General features: G+C 36.0%; 1 protein-coding gene across 3 annotated transcripts in view; it reads left to right on the forward strand.

The window, feature by feature from the left end:
• The window catches only part of CEP170 (centrosomal protein 170), a 65,636-nt gene extending 42,844 nt beyond the window's left edge, over positions 1 to 22,792 (forward strand). For 2 of the 3 annotated variants that reach the window (XM_062489205.1, XM_062489206.1), the window contains exons 12-19: positions 1,116 to 2,912; positions 8,670 to 8,904; positions 13,447 to 13,594; positions 15,059 to 15,226; positions 15,511 to 15,599; positions 18,636 to 18,729; positions 21,533 to 21,584; positions 22,506 to 22,792. In XM_062489205.1, the coding sequence (XP_062345189.1) occupies positions 1,116 to 2,912; positions 8,670 to 8,904; positions 13,447 to 13,594; positions 15,059 to 15,226; positions 15,511 to 15,599; positions 18,636 to 18,729; positions 21,533 to 21,584; positions 22,506 to 22,792 (2,870 nt within the window). Of the gene's footprint in view, positions 1 to 1,115; positions 2,913 to 8,669; positions 8,905 to 13,446; positions 13,625 to 15,058; positions 15,227 to 15,510; positions 15,600 to 18,635; positions 18,730 to 21,532; positions 21,585 to 22,505 lie in introns of all 3 variants that reach the window. The other variant, XM_062489208.1, reaches the window with a different exon arrangement.
• The last annotated feature ends 2,038 nt before the right edge of the window (positions 22,793 to 24,830 follow it).

Below are 24,830 nucleotides of genomic sequence, written 5' to 3' on the forward strand. Positions count from 1 at the left end.
TGATAATTAATTGCTTAGAGGATTCTTGCAGAGAGAGAAACCCTATACTCCAGTTCATACTCCTGGAGCAACCAATGTTGGTGGCAAGCTGTGATAGGAAGGTCCCAACAGGGTATGCAGAGCAGTTGGTTACAGATCTCTCCTGGCAAAAAGGGAATTGAGAGGTGTGTTTTACTAAGTGTGTCCAGTTATATTGCAAGAGCAGACAAATTAATGGCAAAAAGAATTTTTTCTATCCAAATATTCAAAGTTGGAGCAATTCATAGAGGAATTTATATCACCTTTGAGTAATAAAGGCTTGCATCTGGCAGCACAACTGCTGTGTTTGCTAAATGGGCAAGGAGGGCACAGTCATCATCACTGTGGAAAAATAAAGTTTGGTTTCTTAAACAGTTATTCCTTGCTACAGTCCATGGGATGGCCACGCTTTTCTACCGAAGCAGTATTCATTCTATGCACAATACGAATTCAATGCAAGTGCTTTAGCAGTAGTACTGCATTCTTTAGATGCTTTGTAAACGTGTTCTATACAATTCAATACTACAGTGTCTTGTTTGAGATAAAAGCATTAGTTTTGCTTTCTCAGCTATGGTAAGTTCTTTGTTAGTGGGGCTTTTCAATATTGCTTAGAAACGTCTCCCAGCACTGCAGATTCTTTCCTGAGTGAGGTGAGGCCTTGCAGGGAGAGGCTGTAGTCTGTCCACAAAACAGACCTACAGCTGTATAACAGGGAAGTAGGGAGGAAGAAGGAGGATCTTATTATTTTTGGTGGTTTTGAAATCTGGTCCCAAAGGTGTTTAGAAATGTAAGACTTGCTTTGCAGTTCCTGTTGTAATGGTGCGCTAATTGATATAATAGTGATTTCTTACGTGTTTTAACCTGTGAGATCATAAAAGCATTGCTTGGATTTGTGATTCAGCTGAATAAAAGAGTTCATTAAATGTTTTTCTACTTGTCTAAATATAAATGATCTTGCCATAGAACAGCAGAATGGACTGATGACTTTTTCAGTTCTATGTTGTATTAAGCCTTATGCAGCCTTAAACATTAAATCTTTTTATTTGCCTTGCTGTTGAAATGCCTTCTCAAATCTTTTTTTTCTCTTTCATTTTTAGACACAGACATCAGTGAGTCTGGTATTTCTGTTAGAAGTGCTGGTTCAGCTGCTTCTATGACCAGCCAAGGTGAGCGAAAGAGGAGGACACTTCCACAGCTTCCCGTAGAAGAGAAAGTAAATGAAAACTCAAAACCAAAAACTTTATCTCATCAGAGGTCAGAAATAGGTGAAAAGCAAGACACTGAACTTCAGGAGAAAGAAACTCCAGCTCGTGCCTCAGATGCTAAGTCAAGCAGAACAATGAATGGTATTTCACCCAAAGCTACTGGAGAGAAAGTTTTTTCTTTTCCCAGCTCTTCTAGTAAAGAGAGAGTTGAAACTTCTGTGGTGAGACAAGCTTTAGCAAAAATTCAACAACAAGAAAGAAAGGAGCAAGGACACTGGACACCCTCAAAATTATCCTCTACGAAATCTGCTACAAACCAGGTTGAGAAAGGTAGGGAGGAGATTGTTGTGTCACCCAAAACTTTGGATAATCAAGATAATGCTCCTGGATATGTTACAGATAAAGCAGAAATTAAGTTGGCGCAGATTGAGGGAAAAAGAAGAAAAAATGAGGAAATCATTAGAGGACAAAGTCCTAAAGTACTTGGAGGAGAAAAAAAGGAATCTTCAAAACCATTAGTAAGGCAAGGTAGCTTTACTATAGATAAGCCTAGCACAAATATCCCTATAGAACTTATTCCTCACATTAATAAGCAGAGTGGTTCTGCTGCCCCTTTAGTATCTGCAAACAGGTTACGTGACAGAAGTGATTCAATGGACACTGATTCCAGTATAGATACAACACTCATTTTAAAAGACACAGAAGCTGTAATGGCTTTTCTTGAAGCTAAATTGCGTGAAGAAAATAAAACTGATGAAGGTCCTGACACTCCTAGTTATAACAGAGATAATTCCATATCACCAGAATCAGATGTCGATACAGCCAGCACAATCAGTCTTGTTACTGGTGACACTGAAAGAAAATCCACGCAGAAGCGGAAGAGCTTTACGAACTTATATAAAGATAGATGTTCCACTGGTTCCCCTTCAAAGGATGTTTTAAAATCGTCTGCAAGTGCCAGAGAAAAGATGGAAAAGAAAACAAAGAGTCGATCTTCAGATGGTGGGTCTAGAGCTGATGCTCGCAAAACTGTGCAATCCAGTGGAAGAATGAGACAACCGTCAGTAGACTTAACAGATGATGACCAAACATCCAGCGTACCTCATTCTGCCATTTCTGATATCCTATCATCTGACCAGGAAACCTACTCTGGCAAATCACATGGAAGAGTTCCTTTTGCCTCAGCAGACGAACTTGTACATTCCAAGATGGAAGGAAAGTCAGCTAAATCAAAAACCTCTCCTGTTGGACTTGGGCAGTCTAGTAAATCCACCACTCTTCCAAGACCTCGTCCCACAAGGACTTCTCTCTTGCGCAGAGCACGCCTTGGTGAAGTCTCAGATAGTGAGCTTGCTGATGCTGATAAGGCTTCGGTAGCTTCCGAAGTGTCCACTACAAGTTCTACATCAAAACCTCCATCAGGGAGGAGAAATATTTCCAGAATAGACTTACTTGCTCAGCCTCGCAGAAATCGACTTGGCTCTTTATCAGCACGTAGCGATTCTGAAGCAACAATAACCAGAAGCACTGCCTCATCACGTACCCCAGAAGCAATTATCAGAAGTGGTTCAAGGTTACTCTCGGGAGGAGATGGCGCTAAAATGTCTGCTAGAACTCGAGCCAATAGCATTTCTCGACTTTCAGATTCAAAATCCAAATCCTTGGCTTCAGCTCATAATTCTCCCTCAGGTATGTGAGATTATTTGAATGATTTTATACAATACTAGATGTTTTTAACATGTACATTTTTAAAAGAAATTGTTTAAGAAAGAGCTCTTATGAAACTGTTGAGTTTTAGTTGATGCGATTTTTTTTTTTTCCTTTGGAATAAGAGGCTTCCATGGCAGGTCCTGTGGAGGTATCTCTGATTTAAAATCATAAAGACAAGACATTGTAATCCTTTAATTCTTCGGATATGTTTTCATCTTGAAATCAGTAAAACAGAGCTGAAATGGAACAGTCAAATCATCAGCAATCATTTGTTTTAGTGCAAAAACAGACCCAAGATCTCTTTGCTCAAATCATGGTAGTAGCAGTTCAGAAGGTCAGCAACACTATTTAGTAATAAAAGATATAATATTTATTTATAAGGTAGGCTTGCAGATAGGCAATCAGAGATTTTTTTAATAATAGCATTGAAGTAATGAATTGAAAAACTATGTAGTACCTAACTAAATATAAAATAATTTGTTTTAAAGGGTATGCCTTATCTTGGATTATTTCACATTCTGTTCCAAATCATGGCAATTTATGATTTATGATTATCATGATTTCCAGATCATGCTGATCTTTTATGGTGTGGTTGTCACTCTACCTTGTCTTACATTTGTGAAGAAAAATCCATACAACCTATGAATTTTAGCCTACTATTTTGGTAGAAGTTAACATAACATTCTTAGTGCAAATGGTGCGAAAGCTGGTACGTTTTTTCAACAGCAGTATTAAACCTATCAAAATAAAATGTAATTATAAAAAAGTGGACTTTCTTGTGAAATGAGTATCTAAAATAAATGTCTGCTTGCTTGCTTTTGGAATTGTCATGCTACCAGCTTTACCATATTTGCAGTCCATCCACAACCTCAGAATAAAATTAATAGAGTAGCTTCTGGTGTTGTAGTGCACTGACATATTGCTACATCCCATTCTGACTCGATGCAAGCCACTGTGTTACTTAATTTCCCACACTACTTCTGTCCTTCTGTTGCTTGTATATCATAAGTGGACCATGTCAGGATTCTCAGCATTGTGTATTCCCCAGGTAGTTACTTTTGGCTGTGTCATTCATTGTCTTAATAAAAATTTCTGCTGAGATATAAATGAGGTGTTTGCTGAACTGTGGAGTTGATTCTTTTTGCTACTATGACAGGGGTCTACAAAGGTACCCAAAACAGGTGACACTTCGTATAAAAATTTGGTCTTTCCTTGAAAGATATAATTGGAAAAGCAGCATCTTTTCAATTTTAATCAAAATTTTGAATTGATGATGCAGCCTGAACGGTGGCAGTGCTAGGGTAGGGAGGTGCCAGTTAAGACTTACATATGTTTATTTTTAATAGTGAATACTAGTTCACATTATGATAATGCTGATTTTTGAAAAGTGCAGATGTTGTTCATCACTCCATTGCTTTTGTTTTTCACAAAACTCTCTATGAATTTTGAGTTTTGTGTCCATGTGGAGTATTGCAGGCTTCCTAAACTTTTCCCAGGTTGCTGCATTGAACTGGTTTGCTGCTTCTCTTAAGGGAAGTGAGTGTATCTTTCTCTTCTCACTCTATGAGTCTGTCATTTTGTTGTCTTTGCTAAATGTTCATTTACCTACGTCACACAGTCAAAGTTTACTGTAGCTTGTATAAAACACTATTTTCAAGAGAAAAAAGATGCCATCTCCTCATAATAATCTAACACCAACATAGTAATATAGGTAATTTTCAAATACCATTATTAGAAAAATCTACAGTGGTAATAGCTTCTGTCTCGTGAAGCTTTATCAGTTAATGTATATCGGTGGAGAAGCCTATCAATGTAAAGGTCAGAATCTGAAAGCAATTAATGGATCAGTCAGATACTTTCAAAACAAAATCATCAATAATAAACCAGTTAAGTCTTGTTATTATATAAGTAAAAAAATATTATTATTGCTGTTTAGGATTCAGAGTTCTGAATTTTGTCTGTATCAGTAGCATTACTGTATCATTTTTTTGCTGATTTATTTAGATTATACTTTAGGGAAATCTGAATTGCTTTGAAAGTGCTGTAATCTTTAGTGTATATAGAAGTGTGTATATATATATATATATATATGTATGTATAAATGCATCTTCAACTACACATAGGCCACTTTTAATTCCTCTATTTAATTTTGTTTCTAGAAAAGTCAACAGTTCAGTTAATTTCAGCACTTCTGGAAAATACTAATGAAGTGCTTGACTAAAGTGCCTCAACTGTTTGAATATATCTTTTACTTCAGGCATATTTAATCAAGGCATAACAGGAATGGATTTTTTTCTCTCCCTAGACATAGAAAGACTGGAAAATGAATTATTATTGCCAGTATTGGGTTTGGAGTTTTGTTTCCTTTACCAGGGGTCTAGCTGCTTTCAAAATGTCAAATATATTCCATGGGTTATCTCATCCAAGGTCAGTTAACAGTACCACATTGTAGATCAGCAAGCATTGGCAGCCTCTTAAATCCAGCCTGCAAAGAGAAAGTTATTTCTGCACTTCTCAAATCAATATTCAGACATTCAGACTGTAAAATGAGAGCAGAGTACGATGTAGTTTTTGGGGTTTTTTTAATTGTCTTGTACTTCATGTGGGTGAATTGCAACATAATAGGGTTAAAATTGTCAGAGCTAGCAGCAAGTCTGTAATTTCAAGAATCAGTTCTAATCCTTGATGCAGTGAAGTATTGCTTACTTTTTTATGGAGGGGCAAGCAGATAAATGGAACATCTTGGGTGAGAACTGTCAGCATTCAAGTCATTACCAGAGTGTTTCTGTGGTAGGAGGCTTGATAACTGACAACGCTGTGAAGACACGTGAAGCAGAATTAGTTTAGGACTTTATAGCACAAGCAGTGAAAGGTCTGATCAAGGTACTGCATCATCAAACAGTAGAGTGTGATCAGTAAAAACAGAGGAGACCAAAGACCTATTTTCACGGTGGAGGAAAATTGAAGATGATGTTATGGAAGGAGCTATGTATCGGGAAAACAAACGGCAGGATCAGAACTCGTGCAAAAGTGCTAAGCTGCAACTGTAAAATGAGGCATTGAGTCAGAACAGAGACACCTTGAGCAGCCAGTTGTGTTTGACAGCTCTGCTGGCTTGCTGACCGAGCTGTCATTGCTGATAGCTGGCAGCTAGTTTGATCAAAGCTTTTGAGGTATCTGTGGGGGGAAAGAAATTGATAACGGAGTAAAAACAGCACTTACTAAGTACATTTTAGTAGCAGGAACTTGGAAATAAATGCACCTTGAAAAGCCAATGTATCAATGGGAGTAGAAAACTTTTTTAAGGGATATATTCAATAAAATTTATTCTCAGATCTTTGACGTGAGAGTATGTTGTCCAAATCACCAAACTTGCCGACTTGATGGTTGTCAGGACATTATACTTCTCACAAAGTAGTCACTAAATTAGGTTTGAATGCTGATTATTTTAGACAGGGTTTTGAAGGATTTTCTAGTTAGTGGTACTGATATTCACAGTCTTTGGTGTCTGAAATAAGCAACTACACAACAGCTTTCAGAAATGTACATAAGCTACAATGACATTTTGGGCCTGTGTAATTGAAAGATAGTATTAAAAGCATATATATGCAAATGTATAGCTACCTAACTGGGAAACATGCTTGGATATGCTTGTCATGAATTACACAACCTTGAGATTTTTACTGGTAGGCCTACAATAACTTTTTCCTCATATTAAAGAGAAACCCATTGATTATATGTAACACCCCAACATTTCAAGGCCTTAAAATTGAATGGTCTTAAAAATTGAGGGTTTATGATACTATGTAATGTTGCAAATTGTTGTTATTAATGTCATTTCAGCTGGTATCTCTGAAATGTTTAAGCCTTTACAAAATTCAGTATCTTTGATTGAAAGTATAATCTTTTCCTAAAAAACTGTGGGTGGAAAAGAGGACCTAAGACTAATCTCATCAATATATTTTATTTAAGCAAATGCTTCTAATCTGAATGTTTTAAATCTAATTAACATGATAAAACACTATTTTGTACACAGAGAAATCCAAGCTTCTCCCAGACCCAGACCCTGATGTTGAAACTTACAGTGGTAGAGTACTAGAAATCAAATCTGTTTCTGATATTTCACTTCTCATTCAATTTTTAGTTTTTAAATATGTTATTACATATGCTCATTGTACAGCGCTGAGTTGCTGAACTGTCTTACCTGAGAGATTTTAAGATTAATTTTGTAATTATTTTGAAGAATATAATTAATAATGAACTGGGACAAAGAATTTAAACAAAAAATGATGAAAAAATGTGGGCCCAACTCATAAATCTCTTTGGACTTTGGTCACATATTGCTTGCATGCTGTTTGTGGAAAAATGCATTTTTTCTGCTTATGTTTTACTTCCCTAAAATCAAATAACTTTGAAACCTCCTAAAAGACATCAGAAAGTTATTAGGGAGACATTGTTACTTTCTATGATAAAGTTAGAAAATTTTTTAAAAAGTAGAACTGGACATAATTTGAAACCTACATTTAAACCTGAAAAAAATTACACAAGCATATTTTTGTTTTCAGCAATTGAAACTTCATTATTTATATGAGGGAAAGGATGTAAGCTTATACACCAATGTCATATTGTACATACCATCATACAAAAACTACTTCCATTATTCGTTACTTAAATTCATATTGGTGCATACTTCATTTCTGATGTTGGGGTTTTTTTAATGTAGCAGGCAAAATCATTTTTAATTCTTGTGTTTTTTAATACTAAAAAACAATTTACATAATTAGATCCTATTATTTTTCAATCACCAATAGGTTGTCACACACTTATTTATTTTATATATTTTCTGCAGTACTTACAGAGCCTCATGAATGTCAATGAATTTGGGGTGTTAAATCCTCTGCAACAATTTAGCAGGTTGTGGTGGTGGGGATTTCTTTTCATTTGGTGGTATCCCTTCCTGCTTGGAATGTTTGAGGGCAGCACATCTGAAATCTGTTTTGTAGATTTCAGTAATTCATAAGGGGACAAGAGCCTCCTACTTACTTTCAGTTCTCCTGTACTTCAGGCTGTCCTCAGCATCATGGCTCTATAATTCTTTATGTGCTGCATGTCAGAATATATACTTCTTTCTCTGAGGCTGCTTTTCTTATGGACGTGCTGCAGATTTTCATAACACAATGTTAATTTTACGTATTCTTTTTCTGAACTAAACACATAATCATAGAGTTATTAAGGTTGGAAAAGACCTACTCATCATCTAGGAGTGTCATGCTTTCCTTATGTAAGCACGCATACCAGGCTTGGTGCCAGCTCCATCCTTCCTTCATATCTTTTTTTTTTTTTTTGCATATCACATAAACCTTGAATGAAATTTGGGAAAAAAATCTGCAGAAAAAGTGCAATCTGACTATAAACTTAAGTGTTAATGAATTGGGCCCTTGTTTTGTAATGCAGTTTGTTTGTTTGTTTGAGCTCATATGCAATCGCTGGCTTTTACATCTTACTTCACTCATCGCTGTACAAAGAGCATTAGTTTTATGTTTTTATTAATCAATATTTTTTATTTAACACAAATTCTGTAGCTTTCTTTTAAAGACGTAGTAAATAAACCTTTTGTGAGGTACCTGGGGATGCATAATGAATAGCTGTGTATTTTGGTGATGTTACTGAAATAATGCTGTTTTTTCTTATTAAAGATGCCATAATAATTCTTTTTTAATAATTAAACTAATTTAGTAAGTGCAAGATGGAGGCGCTTTCCTACAGATTATGCTTCCACCTCAGAAGATGAATTCGGATCAAACCGTAATTCCCCTAAACATACCCGTCTGCGTACCTCTCCAGCCCTGAAAACCACGCGACTGCAGAGCGCTGGGACAGCAGCTCAAAGCAGCAACACATTCAAGCACAGGATAAAGGAGCAGGAAGACTACATTCGTGACTGGACTGCCCACCGGGAAGAGATAGCAAGGTTGGTTTGAAAGGAGTGCCCTAAAATAGCACAGCATTTTGCCCAACCACTTGTACAGGTGCACATAGAGCACAAAGATGGATGTTCTGTATCACTGCTTGCTGCTTTCCTTCACTAACTGAATGGGTAACTTAAAATTCTTATGAGACTGGCAGACAGAGCACTAACATCACCAGCACATCTGTTTAGTGGAAAATGAGGGTAACTTCTGATTTATGATAGCCAAATCCCAGAAGATGAACTTTCAGTTGCATTATTGGGACTTGCAGAGGTACTTTATTTATTTCTTGAGGCTGAAGTGTATGTGATTTTGTATTCCCTTTACATATTGAGATAAAATTTCAGATCGATCGCAGGTGACAGAGAAAGAAAAAAGTAAGCTTTGGAATGTGAGAGACCATGTTCTCATTTTAATTTTTGATTTATCAAGACATTATTTCATGTTAGGTATTTTCTGATTTAAGTCATGCCTATTCACCAAGAAAGTAATTGTTTTTTGTTACAAGTCCATGAGATTAGTATAGCAATACCTCTGTTATTGGTGGTACCATTCTGCTTCAAGTGAACCAAGGAAAAGTTAGTTGCACATTCTGGTAACCAGTTATTCCCATATCATGCAACACCCAGGCAGTGAAAACTTCAGAGAGCTTGCACAAGCATGTAAATGTTATTTAGTACTTAGATGTCAGTATTCAGGTTTCAAAGATATTCACAGAACTTAATTGGGAAGCCTAAATAAGAAACATGTTTTCCTTTTAAGATTAATTTTAATAGTGTGGAGTATTTTCTTAATACTGTGGAAGTGTTTTGCTTAGTGTGATTAATTATGTTTTGTTTCCTGATCTTGGTAATATTTTTCAGCATTCATTTTTCTGGTGTGATCTGTGCAAAGGGAAGATGTAGAGGCTTGAGAGGCACACAGAAGATAACTAAGGGAGTCTCATATAGTATCTGGATAAATAATGAAATAAACATTTTCAAAATAATTTTCCTAGAACATCTCTTTCTTTTCAGAAGTCTGAAGCTAGAGATGGTTATAGGAAGGATTGTGTTTATATGGGAAAAATAATTTATAGCCATATCATATTAGCTCCTCCTGATAAATAGTAATGCTGAACCTCTACTTCATTAAGACTTGTTGGTATGTTTTGCTCCTCTAGGAGAGATTTTTCCTGGAGTTAATTGATGATTTAGTCTAAACTCATTTGATGGTTAGGTTTGCAGTTTTTTCTTCCCTTGGGATTCTCACCCTTTCCTACATTGATGTATTGGCTTTAAAATTTGTTCTAAAGGCTGTGTACTTATCCTACCTCTTCAGCTTTATTTTCAGTGGAAGTGCTGAGAGGATCAGATCAGTATTGCTAAATGTTTAGGTTTATGTAGAAATTTCACACAGCCTGCATTAAATGAGCTTATTTAAGGTAAAGAAAAGTAGCATTTAGCATCTGAGAAATTCTAGGTTACTGTTATTTGTTGCTACTGCTTCCAGTACCAGTTTTAGCCTCTGCTGAGAGCACTTGCTGTAGGTCACTAGTTCATCCTTTCTGTGCCTCTGTAGCTTTGTAGTGATTCACATTTTTGCTCCCCTGGCTTTAATTTTTACTTCTGTCCTCTGTAAGGTACTTTTTGTCTCTGCTTCTATGTCCTTGCTAACCATAGGCTCTATTATTGCCTACCCTGTTTTCTTTTTCCAACCCAGCCGTCAGTGCAGCCTCTATGTTCAGGGTTCCTTCAGCTATATTTAGAGTTTTTAAAAAATTAATAGAGGGTTATATGCTCTTACTAAAATTAGTTGATTTATTTTTGTTGTTGTTCTTGTTGAATAACTGCTGAGATTAGGCAGGTGTAAGGATAAGTTTCATAAAACACACGTGTGGCAGAAAGTAGTGTAGAAACTGTATGGCAAATATTTCATTGCATCCGTGTTACTGTCCTGCTGTGTTCTAACTGGTCCTCCATGGCTGACCCAGTCTGCACTTTTCACAGACTTCACAATTTACAGATGTTAATAAAATTGAAAATTTGAAAGAGGTGTTTAGAGAAACTTCCTGGAATAACTAAACTTGATTTAAAGCCACTTTGACGTGGAGGGAATTTACACCCTTGGAACAACAGGAGCTTCACGTATATGTTAAAGTATTGTTACAAAATCCACTGGCTCAGTATAGGAAGTATAACATAGTAGGTTAAGCATAAAAATGTTTTTAGTAATCCAGTAGTTCAGCACGATTACAGATATCTTAGAAGTATTCTGATTACCTTGTGTTTTTTTCTAACAATGGGCATTTTTTCACTACAGGTAAGTAAGAACTAGAATTCCAGGCTTTTTAAAAAGGTGGTCATGCTCTCTCAATCCCAAGCCCTGTGTTCTCAACTTTTCCTGTGTTGGAAACTGAGTCTGTTCCCTATGGAGCTGTGTAGCTGCCTGAGTCTGCTCACCAAGTGGATCTAAAGCAGCATTTCCTGGAGTGGGCTGAGGGATTTAGGGAATTTGAGGTTTTTTAGTTTTGCCTCTGTGAATTGTTTTGCCTTGTATGATTGCTAGGTCTGATGCAGGAAGCAGTAGAGATCTGCAAGGCAGCCTAAAGTAGTAGCAGAGTAAATAGTGTGCACCTAAAGCCTAATTCTCTTGTCCCTGGTTACACAAAACATACTCCTTATACTTAAGCAAAAATTTCTGCTTCTGAAAGTTAATGTAGAATTACTTGAAAACTTCGTAAGTCAGGCTCAGCTCACAGCTGGTTTCTAATCCTTTTCACAGTGCTTCTTGTTAAGTACTCTATATTGTTTCTATACAGAAATGTAATTGAGTAGTGGGCTATATCTTACTGTCACATAGAAAATTATTCCAGATTTTGTTCACATGACTGATATTTGACTGTGGTAATTATCTACCAAGTTGCTTACCATTGATGTTAGAGTTTTTCATTCTGATACTTTCCGGGATTCATTTGAATTAACTTTTATATAGTGATCTGACACTTCATGCAGTTTTGATTTCTTGGTAAGAACTCAAATGAAGTGGTTGTGTCATGTTGAAGCATTGCTGATTTCTGTGAAGAGTTAAGTCTTTGTTAATTGATGTTACTTTTGATTATGGTGTTTAATGACATTTTTCTTTGGAAAAATTGCTGATAGTTGAAATAATCTATTTTCTTCACAACTGCTCATTAAATACCAGAATTTGTCCCGGAAAATCAAATATGAATAGTAGCAATTTGTCTAAGGAAAAGGTTAGATGACTGTATGAAACAAAGGAAGTAGCTGTTTTAGTATCTCTACTACTAAGAATATTGGACTTTGAATGGCATGTGTAAATTGCCACATATTTGTCTACAGCCTTCTTCCAGTTATATGTGTATCTAAGCCACACAAAGTTGCACTTCATTGTGGATTGCTGATGGTTATCCACAAAATAGTGTTGGAATTTGACTGGAATTTTCTCTAGGTACGTTCACCTTTCTAGTTGAAATTCTGTTCACTTAGTCTTAAGCTGTCTCTAGGCCAGTGGTGTCCATTGTTCTTGACTTGAAGTGAGAATCAAGAGCAGAAAGAAGTTCACCTTGAACAATTGGTCTCTGTGGAGCCCTGGGTGTGTCACTGTCACTTGGCTGTGCACCTCCTTCCACTGGAGTGGCGGGTGCTGCGCGTCACTGAGTCCTCGGTGGCGCAGAAGTGGCACTGTCAGCTTTGTGCCTTCACTGCTGTCTTTGCAAAGGGGGTCGCTTAGCAGTCTGCTCTTCTCAACTCTGTGATCCGAGCTGGAGATTTGGGGTGCCACAGTTAGTAAGGGCTTTTAGCTTTCTCTTTGTGGGTTTTTTTTACCTTGTTCCCTCCTTCTTTTGGGGCGTCCTGGGGAGGAGTAGCACAAGCAGAGCAAGCCAGAGCAAAGCTGCTTTTTTGATGCGGTACATCAGAAGGAAAAAAAAGTAATCTTTGGCTGAGAATTCAGCTGTATTTTTGTAACACTATCATATCAAGGTTTTAAAGGTATTTTCTATTTTTGCCACTGGAAAACTTGTCTTGTTACATTTGAGGATTTAGGGTGTTGGTCTGGATTTTCAGACCCATGAGTAGCTTGATCTGAGTGAGGTGTGCAGCTGCTAGAAAATCAGAAGTCCTGAAAACATTTTTTTCAAGTAGGCAAACTAAGGTACAAATAAATGTTTTCTGAACATTTCAGATTTACTGCCATGTTACACAGCTCATCTGTGCAGTATTTTCAGCATATTTCCTATCCATCCTCTGTGCTGGAGATACTGCATATTGCACATATCTGTCTGAATCCTAGGAAGAAAACAAGGATACTCTGTCTTTTGAGATCACCTTCCACCTTCTTCCTCTAGAAAGGCATGCTACTGAAAGCTTCAGGCAAAATTTGCTGTTATGGTTCTCCAAATAATCTTTCTGTTTAGAAAGGCATGTACGTTTTCCTAACACCTTTATCAGGAACTAGAACTTACAACCTCAAAGGCTGCAGACTGGGCTCTACTGGCCCAAAAGTATTTGTAGGGGAGAATGTAACACTGTCTTTATTACTAGGATCAGTCAAGATCTGGCTCTCATCGCACGGGAAATCAACGATGTAGCAGGAGAGATAGATTCAGTGACTTCATCAGGCACTGCCCCCAGTACCACAGTAAGCACTGCTGCCACCACCCCTGGCTCTGCCATAGACACTAGAGAAGAGGTAGGAGATCTTCATGGAGAAATGCATAAGGTTCTTCCTTTTCTTTATTTCTTTTGCTTTTAGCATTTTGCATAGCCTTTTTAGTTACTTCCACTCAACCCGTATGCATGATCTCTACATTGTTTTTTTTTGATTTGAAGTTCCTTTACATTTCAACAAACAACCCAGAAGTTATTTTGTGAACACAGCTTGTCAAAAGGATGCGTACTATCTGTCTGTCTCTTTTTTTCCACGAAACATAGGACAAGATAGTTGTTTCTTGCTTGTCTGTAGCCTTAGATACTGTTGGATGGTATCTAAGTGCATTTAAAGATACTAGTGTGTATGCACAGCTATATATAAATGTATACACTTAATTCTTTGCTTAGCTATTAAAAACAAAAAAGTCCCTCTTTTTACAGGTGACATAAAACTTGCATCTTCTGAACACTGAAATACTTAGGTACCATCAGTTAACTTTAGATTTTCTTTCTTAATAACATTGTCAAAAAGCTGCCTTGAAATAAGTTTGCTTTATGCTCCTAACAATTCTTATTTTCTTTGCCTACCTCTGGTGTGCTCTTCTATGAATATATTGACTAACGTGTTCTAGTAACCATCACAGGTCTAATGCTGGTAAACATGTTAATCTGACTTTAAATCACCACTTTCAACCATGTTACAATTCACCGTAATAATGTGTTGTAAATGTGTAATGCATTTTTTCTTCATAGTATTTCTTTCAAAATGTGTTTTATTCATTTTTGTGTGCATAAATTTTGGTTAATACACTAGTTTACTGTGATTAGTCTAATACTGTCTCTTTCTGTGGAAAAAAAGATATAAACAGCAATAAGAAATCTGTGAGCTGGGTACTCAGAAAAATTATAAATGCACTCACATAGATTTTGGGTTTAATTCACTTACAGACTGTGGCTAAACTTTAAAGAAGTAAAACACTCTATTTTTTCTCAGATCCAATTAGTTCGCTCAGATTTTTTTCATTATTAAATTATTATTTTCTTCTTCAAAAAATACGGTGCATTGTGTACATACTGCAGGTGGCAGTATCTCCTTTAGATAGTGTAGCTCTTTTTGTAACACTATGACTGATTTGGGAAAAAAAATCTCAAAGTACTCTTCTTAATTCCACAGATATGTTCCCTTAATCAAAGGAAGAAATTATTCAAGAAATTATAGCTATTATGTTACCAGTCTATAAGCAGAATTTTGGTGGGGTAGTCTAAATTTGCCATGTATGTCTAGTATTTTTAAAAAAACCCAAATCTTGTTCATTTGTACAAGACATTCCTACATAAGAGATGCATAATTTTATACTACAGAAGACAGCAGAATTATTATTATTATTATTATTATTATTTGACAGACATCTTAAAGACTGTTTCAGGACAAAAAACCCCAGTAATCTGATTTTTGGATATATCCGGTAGATTTCATGAACTTCATTTTTCTTTTATCCCGCAGTTGGTGGACCGAGTATTTGATGAAAGTCTCAATTTTAGAAAAATCCCTCCAGTAGTGCATGCGAAACCCCCGGAAGGGAACGGTCGGCCTAGTGATGCCAGACCTCAGCTGACAGAGGCCCTCGATCCCCCAACCATTACCCGCAGAAGGACTTGGAGCAGAGATGAAGTGAGCACACAACAGGATTCTCTCTAAGAATGTGTCGATTTTAAGCTTTTAAAATTATCTCCCCACTTAATATTCCAGACATTGTCCTGTCTCTCCTACCTCTAGCAGGTGGCTATAATATTGGGAAAAAATGTGTATTATTTTATTGGCAAAATGTTCAAATACCACTGTATATGATACTAGTTAAAACATAAGTAAGATCTTTTATAGTTAAAGATACCAAAATATATGGAATTGTTACTATTAAACTAATAATATCCTTTTTTATTAAAAACTTATTGCAGGTTATGGGGGACAGTTTGCTGTTGTCCTCAGTCTTCCAGTTTTCTCGCAAGATAAGACAATCCATAGACAAAACAGCTGGCAAAATCAGGTGGGTTGTTTAAGATTGCTGTTATTGCTGAAAATGTCTGTTCCCATCAACATTCCCAGCAGTAAAAAAAGATATGTGCAATAGTCACAGAAGAAATGTACACAGTAGAAAACTGTCTTTTAAAAAATACTGTTACCTATGGCATTTTTAGCATTCAGAAGGATTTGGAATGAATGCTTTTTTCATTATTCCTTCTGTTTATTTCACTTTATGTGAAGAGGAATATCAGGAAAGTTTACATGGACAGGATATCCAGCAGAGGAGCTGTTCCACCATGTGCAATACTGTGCAACATCTACACAACCTCTCTGCAAGTCTTGTAAAACTTCCTTTGTTAAAAGATAGGGTTAAAATGCTGCTGAACTGTAAAATTGGGCCCTGTAGGTTTACCAAGTTGTTGTAGGGATTTTGCATTTTAGGAAGGAAAAGCAAATTGGACAGCGAGCTGTTTCAGTAAATCCTTCTGAAAAACTGCTTGTTCTGGGGGTAGTACGATCCTATTGACTTCTAAACCAACAGATGTAGCCACCTGTCATTTTTAATTGAAAATTCTTGCTTAAATAGTTATATTCCTTCATAAGATGTCATAGTAGCTAAGAGAAAGTGTAGACATGTCAAAAATAGTAACATGTTGCTCTACTGACAGTTCCATTTAACTTGAATGTGTGAGTGTACAACCAGTTGGTGACTGCTTTGGTTGACAAGAGTAAGAGAAAATTCTTAATGCAAAGTTCAGGATTGTGTATTGCATATGTTCTTCAAGTAAGGTTTGCCTCTGAAAATAGGGAAAAGCAAGAGAAGAAGGCAACAGACATTTATGAAAGTATCTGTTTAACTTGAAATACATGGTTAGAAAGAGGAAGAGCAAAAGAAGACAAAGATGACAACTCCCGAGGAAATTAAAAACAGCTAAATGAAGTGTTCATAAAGATGAAGTAAAAAAGGAAATAGGCTTCCTAAGTTTATAGTAAAAACAAATTGGCTGTCCACTTTATAATTTAAATAACAGTTTCAAAATTTTTAATTAATGCTTTCATTTTTTTCCATTCTTTTTTTAATAAAGTGACCAGTGAAATAAAGACCTTTTAAATTTTAAAAAAGAAGTAAGAACATTAGCTCTAAAAACATCACATACAGAAGTAAAGGCACTGATCACATACATTAAGGTAGAATTATTTCAACAGAACGTGGCAAGAAGGTAAATGAAAAATCACACAATATCACATTAGGCGTTTTTTTTGCTAGTGGTGTTTGCTCCTAAATAAGTCTTACTTTCTATGTTCCTGCTGATTTCCAGGGTGATATAAATGCTATTATATTAGAGCAAGTATAGCTGCATAAGCTTGTCTGTATACTGACTCAAATATTTCCAGAAGTTGCTTTTTTTTTTTAAATTATGATCCCATAAAGGACTTCATTATCTCTGCTTTATTTTCTTCTTCTTTCGTTAATGCATATTTGCAGTCCTCAGTGACCAGCAAATACTACGTTTTCCACTGTATTTGAAATTTCTGGTATCCAGGTTTTATGGCTTTGGAAGTTCTTTCACTCCCTTCCAGAACACATCAAAAATTTGCCAGACCTCCAACAATGAATTTTTCCAGAAGATGATGACCCTAGTTAAGGCTGTAAGGTGTTTCATGCTTTCTTCATTGCAGTTCTGATTACTTTTAATTTATTCCTTCCCCAAGAGGAAGTATGTATTAATGTTTACTCCTTGTCTGCTTTGTACGTGAATACACCCAAGTCTGGCAGAAGTAGTCACTTGCCTCCATCCCATGATGTTGTGTCATCAAAGTAGCCCTTCCTCACAGTGAAACCTCTGACATAAATACACTCCAAGCCAGCAGTGAGTGAAGACCTCAAAGGCAGAAGAGTTAAAGCAGCTTCTGGATGAGTTGTCTACAGAAATCTGTGTACTGATAAAATAAGGCAGGGTACATATTTTGCAAAATTACATATTCTTGACAGGAAAATAATGGAGAATGAAATTCCCCATAGGATATATGTAACTGAAGAAGGGTGAACAGAAATGTGATACTAAGGTTCACAGCTTTCTTTCAAATTCTTAGTCTTTGTGACATTCACTGTATTATAACTTCCAACTTAAAAATTATTTCCTCAGAGACCTAGTTACAGTAAATAGCTTCTTTTAAATATACTGCTATTTGACCATGATTTGAAATTGTGTGGTTTGTTTGCTTAGCAGTTTTACTGCAGCTATTTTTGAACTTTTAACTATTAAATACCAGTTAGAGAAGAAGTGGATTTGGACTCCTCTGTGTCATCATGATGTCATTTCACAGACCTTAAATATCTGTGCATTGCATTTTTTCTTTTTTGTTTTCTTTTCCAATTGCACCAATGAAGGAAGTTTGAATTATATTTATTATATGCCAATGAAAACAAAAACTTTATCAAGCAAGGAAGCAAAACATAAAAACAGGGAGTCTTCCAGTGTGCTTCGGGGTTTTACAATTAGTAGTGACCTCTTGAAACGTGTGATACAAGTGATACTCATACTACTATATATAATGTACATATATATAATGTACATACTGAGACTTGTTAATAAAAATATTTTCTAGGAAATTATCTTTTTTAATTTCCTAAAGTGTTTTATTTTTTATTAATATAAAATACAAATGTAAAAGTTGAATTCCTTTATCTTATGTTTTGCTATTATTGTAAAATGCAGTATTAATGGGGAATTTTCTCACTACAGTAAAATAGTTGGCTTTTAAAAGTTGTGTCAGTGCTGGAGGAAAGAACCAGCTGTGTCTGTATATATACCATAAGCAAGTATTCAGCTACAGAACTGCCATTTTAATGTCCATAGTAATGATTTTGCTGAAAGCCTGTGTGCTTCCCTGGAAATTTAAACTGTAAGTTAGATTCCATCAGGTTTCAGTATTTTATATTTTATTTTCATTTACTACTCCTTATGCTGTTGTCTCTAATCATGTAATTTAATCTTTCCATTTATTTTATGGGTTTTTTTTATTTTAAACATACTGTTCAATTTTTTTCTTCTAGAATATTATTTAAGGACAAAGACAGAAATTGGGATGAAATTGAAAGCAAGTTACGAGCTGAAAGTGAAGTTCCTATTGTGAAAACATCAAGCATGGTATGAATAGTTACCTTTTCTGGGATTGATTGTGCTGCTCTTCTCATGGCTTAGTAGTCAGTAGAGGAATGTGTTTTCAGTGACAAAAGGACAAAAATCTCTTAAAGCCCTTATTTAGACACTATGTTTTAAGAATAAACCTAATCTTCAACAATTACTAAGACTTACTGTCTCATTAAGAAACAAGTCATTGTGCAGAGGAAATTTTTCAGATAAAGAATGCAGTAAAAGAGATTCAAACTGCATAGACCATCAGTATGTTTGTTTAACAAAAGGTAACAACCATTAGTTTGAATGTTAGATTGCTTTTAATGAACTTGTTTTGCAATCTAAAAACTACTTACCTGCTAATCATTAATACTTTATATGTAATACCTAACGCTATTAATTACTTATTATTAATGTTTACAGAAATTGTTGTGGTTTAATGCATGTGATGAAAATAATCCATAGACACTTTGTGACAAAAGGACCTTTCAGTGAAAAACAATCCTGTTGTTTTTTTTCTGGAGTGGTAACCATAGGTTGCCCACTGGAACTCCGGCTGTTTTATGTAACAGCCTAATTACATAAATCAGCTGTGGTTTATGGCCTAATTCAAGCTATTTCAAGACCAGACTGTGTGACAGTGTGAGGGGACAGAACACACATTGTTGTCTCACTACATCTCTGCTCTGCTTCTAAACACAGAGCATAGGGTTTGAAAAACATCCTTGCATGAGACAGCAAGCAGAGCCAACCTGCTTTATCCATCTGCAGAGTCTGCTGTTAAAAATATCTGTTTACAGAGGCAGGTTTTTTTGTGGGAGAGAAAACTGCTCAAATGTAAATACATTTCCTCTGGCATTGAACAGGCTAGAACTTCTCTATTAGCTCATCATCAGTTAGTAAACTCCTCCAAACTGATTTTTTCTGGAAGTATAAAAGAATTGGCCTGTAATTTCTGCGTAATGGTGTATTTGTCAAGAGCAATCATTAGAAACTCAGTATTATAATTTAATAGATTTGCTGATAGTTTTTATAAGGCTTTTCAAAAATTTAATTAAGCAAGTTCCTCATGAGAGTTTCTAATTTTCAAAATACTATAATATAATTATCTTATCCCTCTCTAGAAGAAGATCCAAATTTAGTGTTTTATATTCTAAATGCCCTAAATATGGGGAGTTCAGGTACTCTTTAAAAAAAAAATGGTTAGTTGTATATTTATTCCTAAATTCACCATTTTACTGGGTTTTTTTCAGTCTGTTAGAGAATTTCACTCTGCTTGAAAGTTTATGGGTTGTTTGGGGTTTTTTTTCTCTGTGCACTGGTTTTCAAGTTTCTGCTTAGTTTTCAGAGCAATATTTTGTTCAAATGCAATGCCTTCTTTTTACCACAGAATACTACAGATTAAGAGAGGACAGTTGTAAATGTTTGTTTTGTCCTTGGAACATTTATGGCCAGCTCAGTTGTGAAATCAGCTTAAAGATAATGACTTCATAAAGATAATCAATCTCTTTGCCACCCATGAAAATCACAGCACTTAGTACGGAGCAGCTTTCTGAAATGGATTAATGGTTTTCTGAAATCAGTGTCTTTGAAAATTCTCAGCTTTAGAATACTACTGACAGCTCTTTTGAGCAGCTGGGTTTACACTACTCTTCTGTGTAAGATCCTTCAATTGTAGGATTTACATATTTATACTAATATAAATTTGCTAATTATGTAACTAGGGAAATTACTCTGGGAGGTGGTTACAGCCCCAAGCCTCCCAGAGGTCAAGTACCCTTTGGAAAATGGTCTCAGGCACATTCTTGGGATGTCCTGTGCAGGGCCAGGAGTTGGAACTCGATGATCCTTGTGGGCCCTTCCTTGTGGTCCTACAGCTTAAGATGTGGCACATTTAATCAATGCTGTGTTTCTGAGTGCATTGCTGTGGCTGTGGCTGTAGCAAGTAGTGCAGCACAGAGGAGAAAAATGTGTAAGGCAGAGGAGTGCTAAGCACCAGGGTGCTGTGCAGGGACTCATGGGCACAGGGCCAGTGGTGCAGACAGAACCTGGATGTGGTCATGTCACTGACTGAGATGTTACATCTCTACAATCTTATAAATGGCTCTGTTCCATTTAATACTGAGTTTATCCCGTCACTTCCCTTTCAAGGTCTGCTGTTACTTTGCCTGATCTCTACAGAGCTGTGGTGTCTGTAAGTCTGTGCTTGAGCAGAGGTGGCACAGGCAGATGAGCAAGGGTCAAATGAGGCCCTGGGGATGGCAGCAGGCAGTCGGTGCAGAGGGCTCTGTGTTTGAGTGGGACATGGCTCTCCAGCCTCCAGCACTGCCACCCAAACAGGGGTGTTGTTCATGCCAGGAGGGACAATCCAAATAGCATAATGCAATTGGACAGGTTTGGGAGGGGATTGTTCACTCCTGAGGGGTAGTTTAAATCTCTTTTTCCCTACTGGAAGTCTTCTTTATTTTTCCATCATGGCCTTAAGGTGCAATAGGAAAGATTCAGATTAGATATTAGAAATATTAGAATATTATATATTAGATTTTATTAGATTATATAGATTAGATTAAATATTATAATATATTAGAAATATATATTATTTTTCGCTGTTAGAGTGATCAGGTATTGGGACAGATTACGCAGGGGTCGTGGAGTCACCACCCCTGGAGGTGTTTAGGAGGCATCTGGATCTGGCACTGGATGATGGTTTAATGGTATAGGAATTACAGTGGCAGTGCTGGGTGGACAGCCAGACTTAAAGCTTAAGGGTGTCTTCTGATTCTGTGATAATGAAACATGATTGTTTCTTTTCTAGGAAATATCATCAATCTTACAGGAACTGAAAAGAGTTGAGAAGCAGCTGCAAGGTACAAATCTTTTTTCACTTCTCTATTCTGTGGTTGCTGGCTTCAATTTCTTTAATACATATATCTATATGTGTGTATGTATAACATGAAACTGTGATTACTGTGATTTATTATAATATATTTATAGTATCAGTTATGCACATTATTATAATTGCTGATTTGATAAACAAATGTAGCTGTTTTTTTTAAAAGCAGCAGAGTGATCATATCTTTTTATATGGGATCAGTGGTCCCTGCTTATCATCATGATGTTAGTTGTAGATTTCCTATATTTGTTATTTTTAGAGCATATCCAAGAGCACATAATTTTTTAAAAATAATGTTCCAGGAGAAGTCATTAACCACCTTTAGAGACAAATTAGTAATAAATGTTAATACATTTTTGGAAATAAAAAAGACAAGTTCTGTTAAATGTGACAAATGTGTTAATAGTATGATAAAATGAAATTATACTAGGTACTTCAGTTTGCCCTCACTGTGTGAATAAATGACTGCTCTTTTATACAGTCATGGAATCAGCATCTGTGGCTATTTTCTGGGGGTGGGGTGGAGCAAAGCATAATATAATGGTAACACTGGGGGAAAAGCCACTTAATTTAATACCATCCTTCACTCCCTATAACCTAATCATAGATGGTTTATCATCTCTGTTTCCTGTCCACACATCAGTTCATGTTTAGTTTGTGCAGTTTCATTTCATCTAAAGTTTTAATATATGTAACTGCTTTTGAATATATGTGTCAGTTTACATCTATGTTGGATGCACCATTTCTTTTTCATGGGCAGCCCACATAAAAACTCACATCTGTCATCATAAAAATAACAGTGTGAGATAAGGATTTCCATATTTTTATAGTAGCTGAAAATCACATTTTTTTATGGCTTCTTCCCTCTCCTCCTCATCTCTTTTTGACTGCTTAGCAATTAATGCCATGATTGACCCTGATGGTACCCTGGATGCTCTGAGCAACTTGGGATTTACCAGCCCCATCTTACCAGCTCAGCCGAAGCCGAAGTCCAGCCCTGTTTCCCAAGGCCCCCGCTCGCCAGCACAGCCAAACTGCCAGCCTGAGGCTCGGGCTGCTCGTCCTGCCACCGGCCCTGTGGCAGCTGAATTGGAAAATGCTGAATCCGAGGCAGATTTCAGCATACATTTCAATAGGTTTAACCCAGATGGGGAAGAAGAAGATGCCACGCTGCGTGAGTGACATCTCAGTGTTTGATACAAAAACCTTTCATGTGGAATGTTTAGAAATCAAGGAAAACTTATAATGTTTGTTTTTATAATTAAAAAACAAAAGGCTTGGTCAAACAGCAGTTGTTTTATTAAACCAGTTTTCTTCAATTGTGATGCTTCGATTGTCACACAAATCCGTTTCAGATCATAAAGATATGCATAGATACCAGTGTAGGAAAGCAGATTGTGGCAGGCTTGCCCTTTGTGGTTGTGTGCTTTGCAAAAGAATTATTATATCAGCAGTTTTCCCCTTAATAGATTTATTTCTTTTTTAAAGCCATGCAAGCAGTCTAACATTTACTGAAAACCCCAAATCTCTTTGCCAAGCTGCTCTGATGAACAGACTTCCTCCTCTAAAGCTTGCACAGAACCGTTGAACAGTTACATCTGATTCTGAATTAGATGATTTATATAGGAAACATTATCTTTGACTACAATGACACATTACTGCAAAAATAAGACAGATTTCAGAAAGCATTCATTCTCATGTACTGGAAAATCTCAAACAGTTCTGTGGTTTATGTAACCTTGTTGCTGCGTAAATTGTCTTGGGGTTTACAAATAAGTTCACATATTATAGTTGCACTAAGATTTGCTGGGAGTGGTAGGTGAACATATCGATATCGTTGAACAGCAAGCAGTGTTTTGGTGTACATAGAAAACTGATAATACTGTCCTTGTATTATCATTACAGTGTTTTAATCCACTTTCTGAAAAGACTATTTGGCACTTTTTGATCTTCTTCAAAAGTCTTTTTGATGTTAATGAAAGTAGAAGTATTTCATATCCATTTCTGTCCAAATCTTCGTTGAAACTAACTAGGAAACAAATTTGAACATATAGCAATGTGGGACATATTAAAGAATACTGAGGCAGATGAGCTCTCACCAATCCAAATGCAAAGTAAGCTTACAGAAGAAATTAGCGTTAATTTGGAATGATCATGAGATGTAAAATTTTCTTTAGGGAACTTGGAAATAGAGTTGTCATGATTTGCTTGACTGATAGATGCACTCCCAAGCAAATTATTTTATTTGCTTCTGTATATTTTCCTGTAGTTTTGCTAGTAAAGCTGTCCCTGTCTTACATATTTAAAAGGATTCTGGACGATGACTGCTAACATGGACATTTTGCTTATACCACTGAAAAGCAAGTCTATTTAAAGTTTCCTATATAAGCCTATTTTCCTTATCAGTTGTCCCAGTAACTTAACATTTGGAAATAATAATTAAAAAAAACTAAAGCAAATTACTTTGTATTTCCAGAACACTGTAATTTGGAGGAATGGTTTTTTTCTGTTAAATGTAACTAATAGACTGGAATTTTCTTATGTTTGCATCAGTCTCTATATATTAAGGTTAAAGATACAGTTTTGCAGCTTTTATGAAATGGTCTTTAATATTTCAGCAATAATCCTATATGAGATTTGTTTTTAAAAACCTACTTTCTGTACGCTTTTAAACTGTACAGGCTTTCAGAAATCAGTAAAAGTTGGACCAGTTAATAAAGATGCAAAAACTTTTTTTGTAGAGATGTAAAAACAAAACCACTAATGTGTTGTATAATGGATTTCATATTTTCTTTAAAAAAAGTTAAAAGCAAACAGTCTTCATGTATGACTCAATATGCTCTACTCCAGCTAACTGTGGAAGCCTGAATGACACTAGTTTACAGAGGCTACAGGAAAACTTTTTGAAGGTGCAGAAGGGCAAAAATAAATGGAAATTAGAGCTAGGTATTGAAAACTCAGTGTACCAAACCATCACCATAATTCCTTCTTTTGTTTAATGCTTGGGAACATAATTTTTCTGCAGATAGAAGTGGAAAGTAGGAGATGGCTAGGAAGGATTAAAGGTGCAGGCTCTTCATATGAGATTCTGTTTGTGTTATTTCAGGCGCTTTTACTTTTATGTTGTGTAATAAGCATTTTGCATTACTATGTTATTATTTTGTATGGACATGTTCTCTTTATTTATTTTTGTTACATTTATTATGTATGTTATTTTGTT

This window comes from Cinclus cinclus, chromosome 3 (assembly GCF_963662255.1).
Source record: "Cinclus cinclus chromosome 3, bCinCin1.1, whole genome shotgun sequence".
In the NCBI taxonomy this organism is placed as follows: domain Eukaryota; kingdom Metazoa; phylum Chordata; class Aves; order Passeriformes; family Cinclidae; genus Cinclus; species Cinclus cinclus.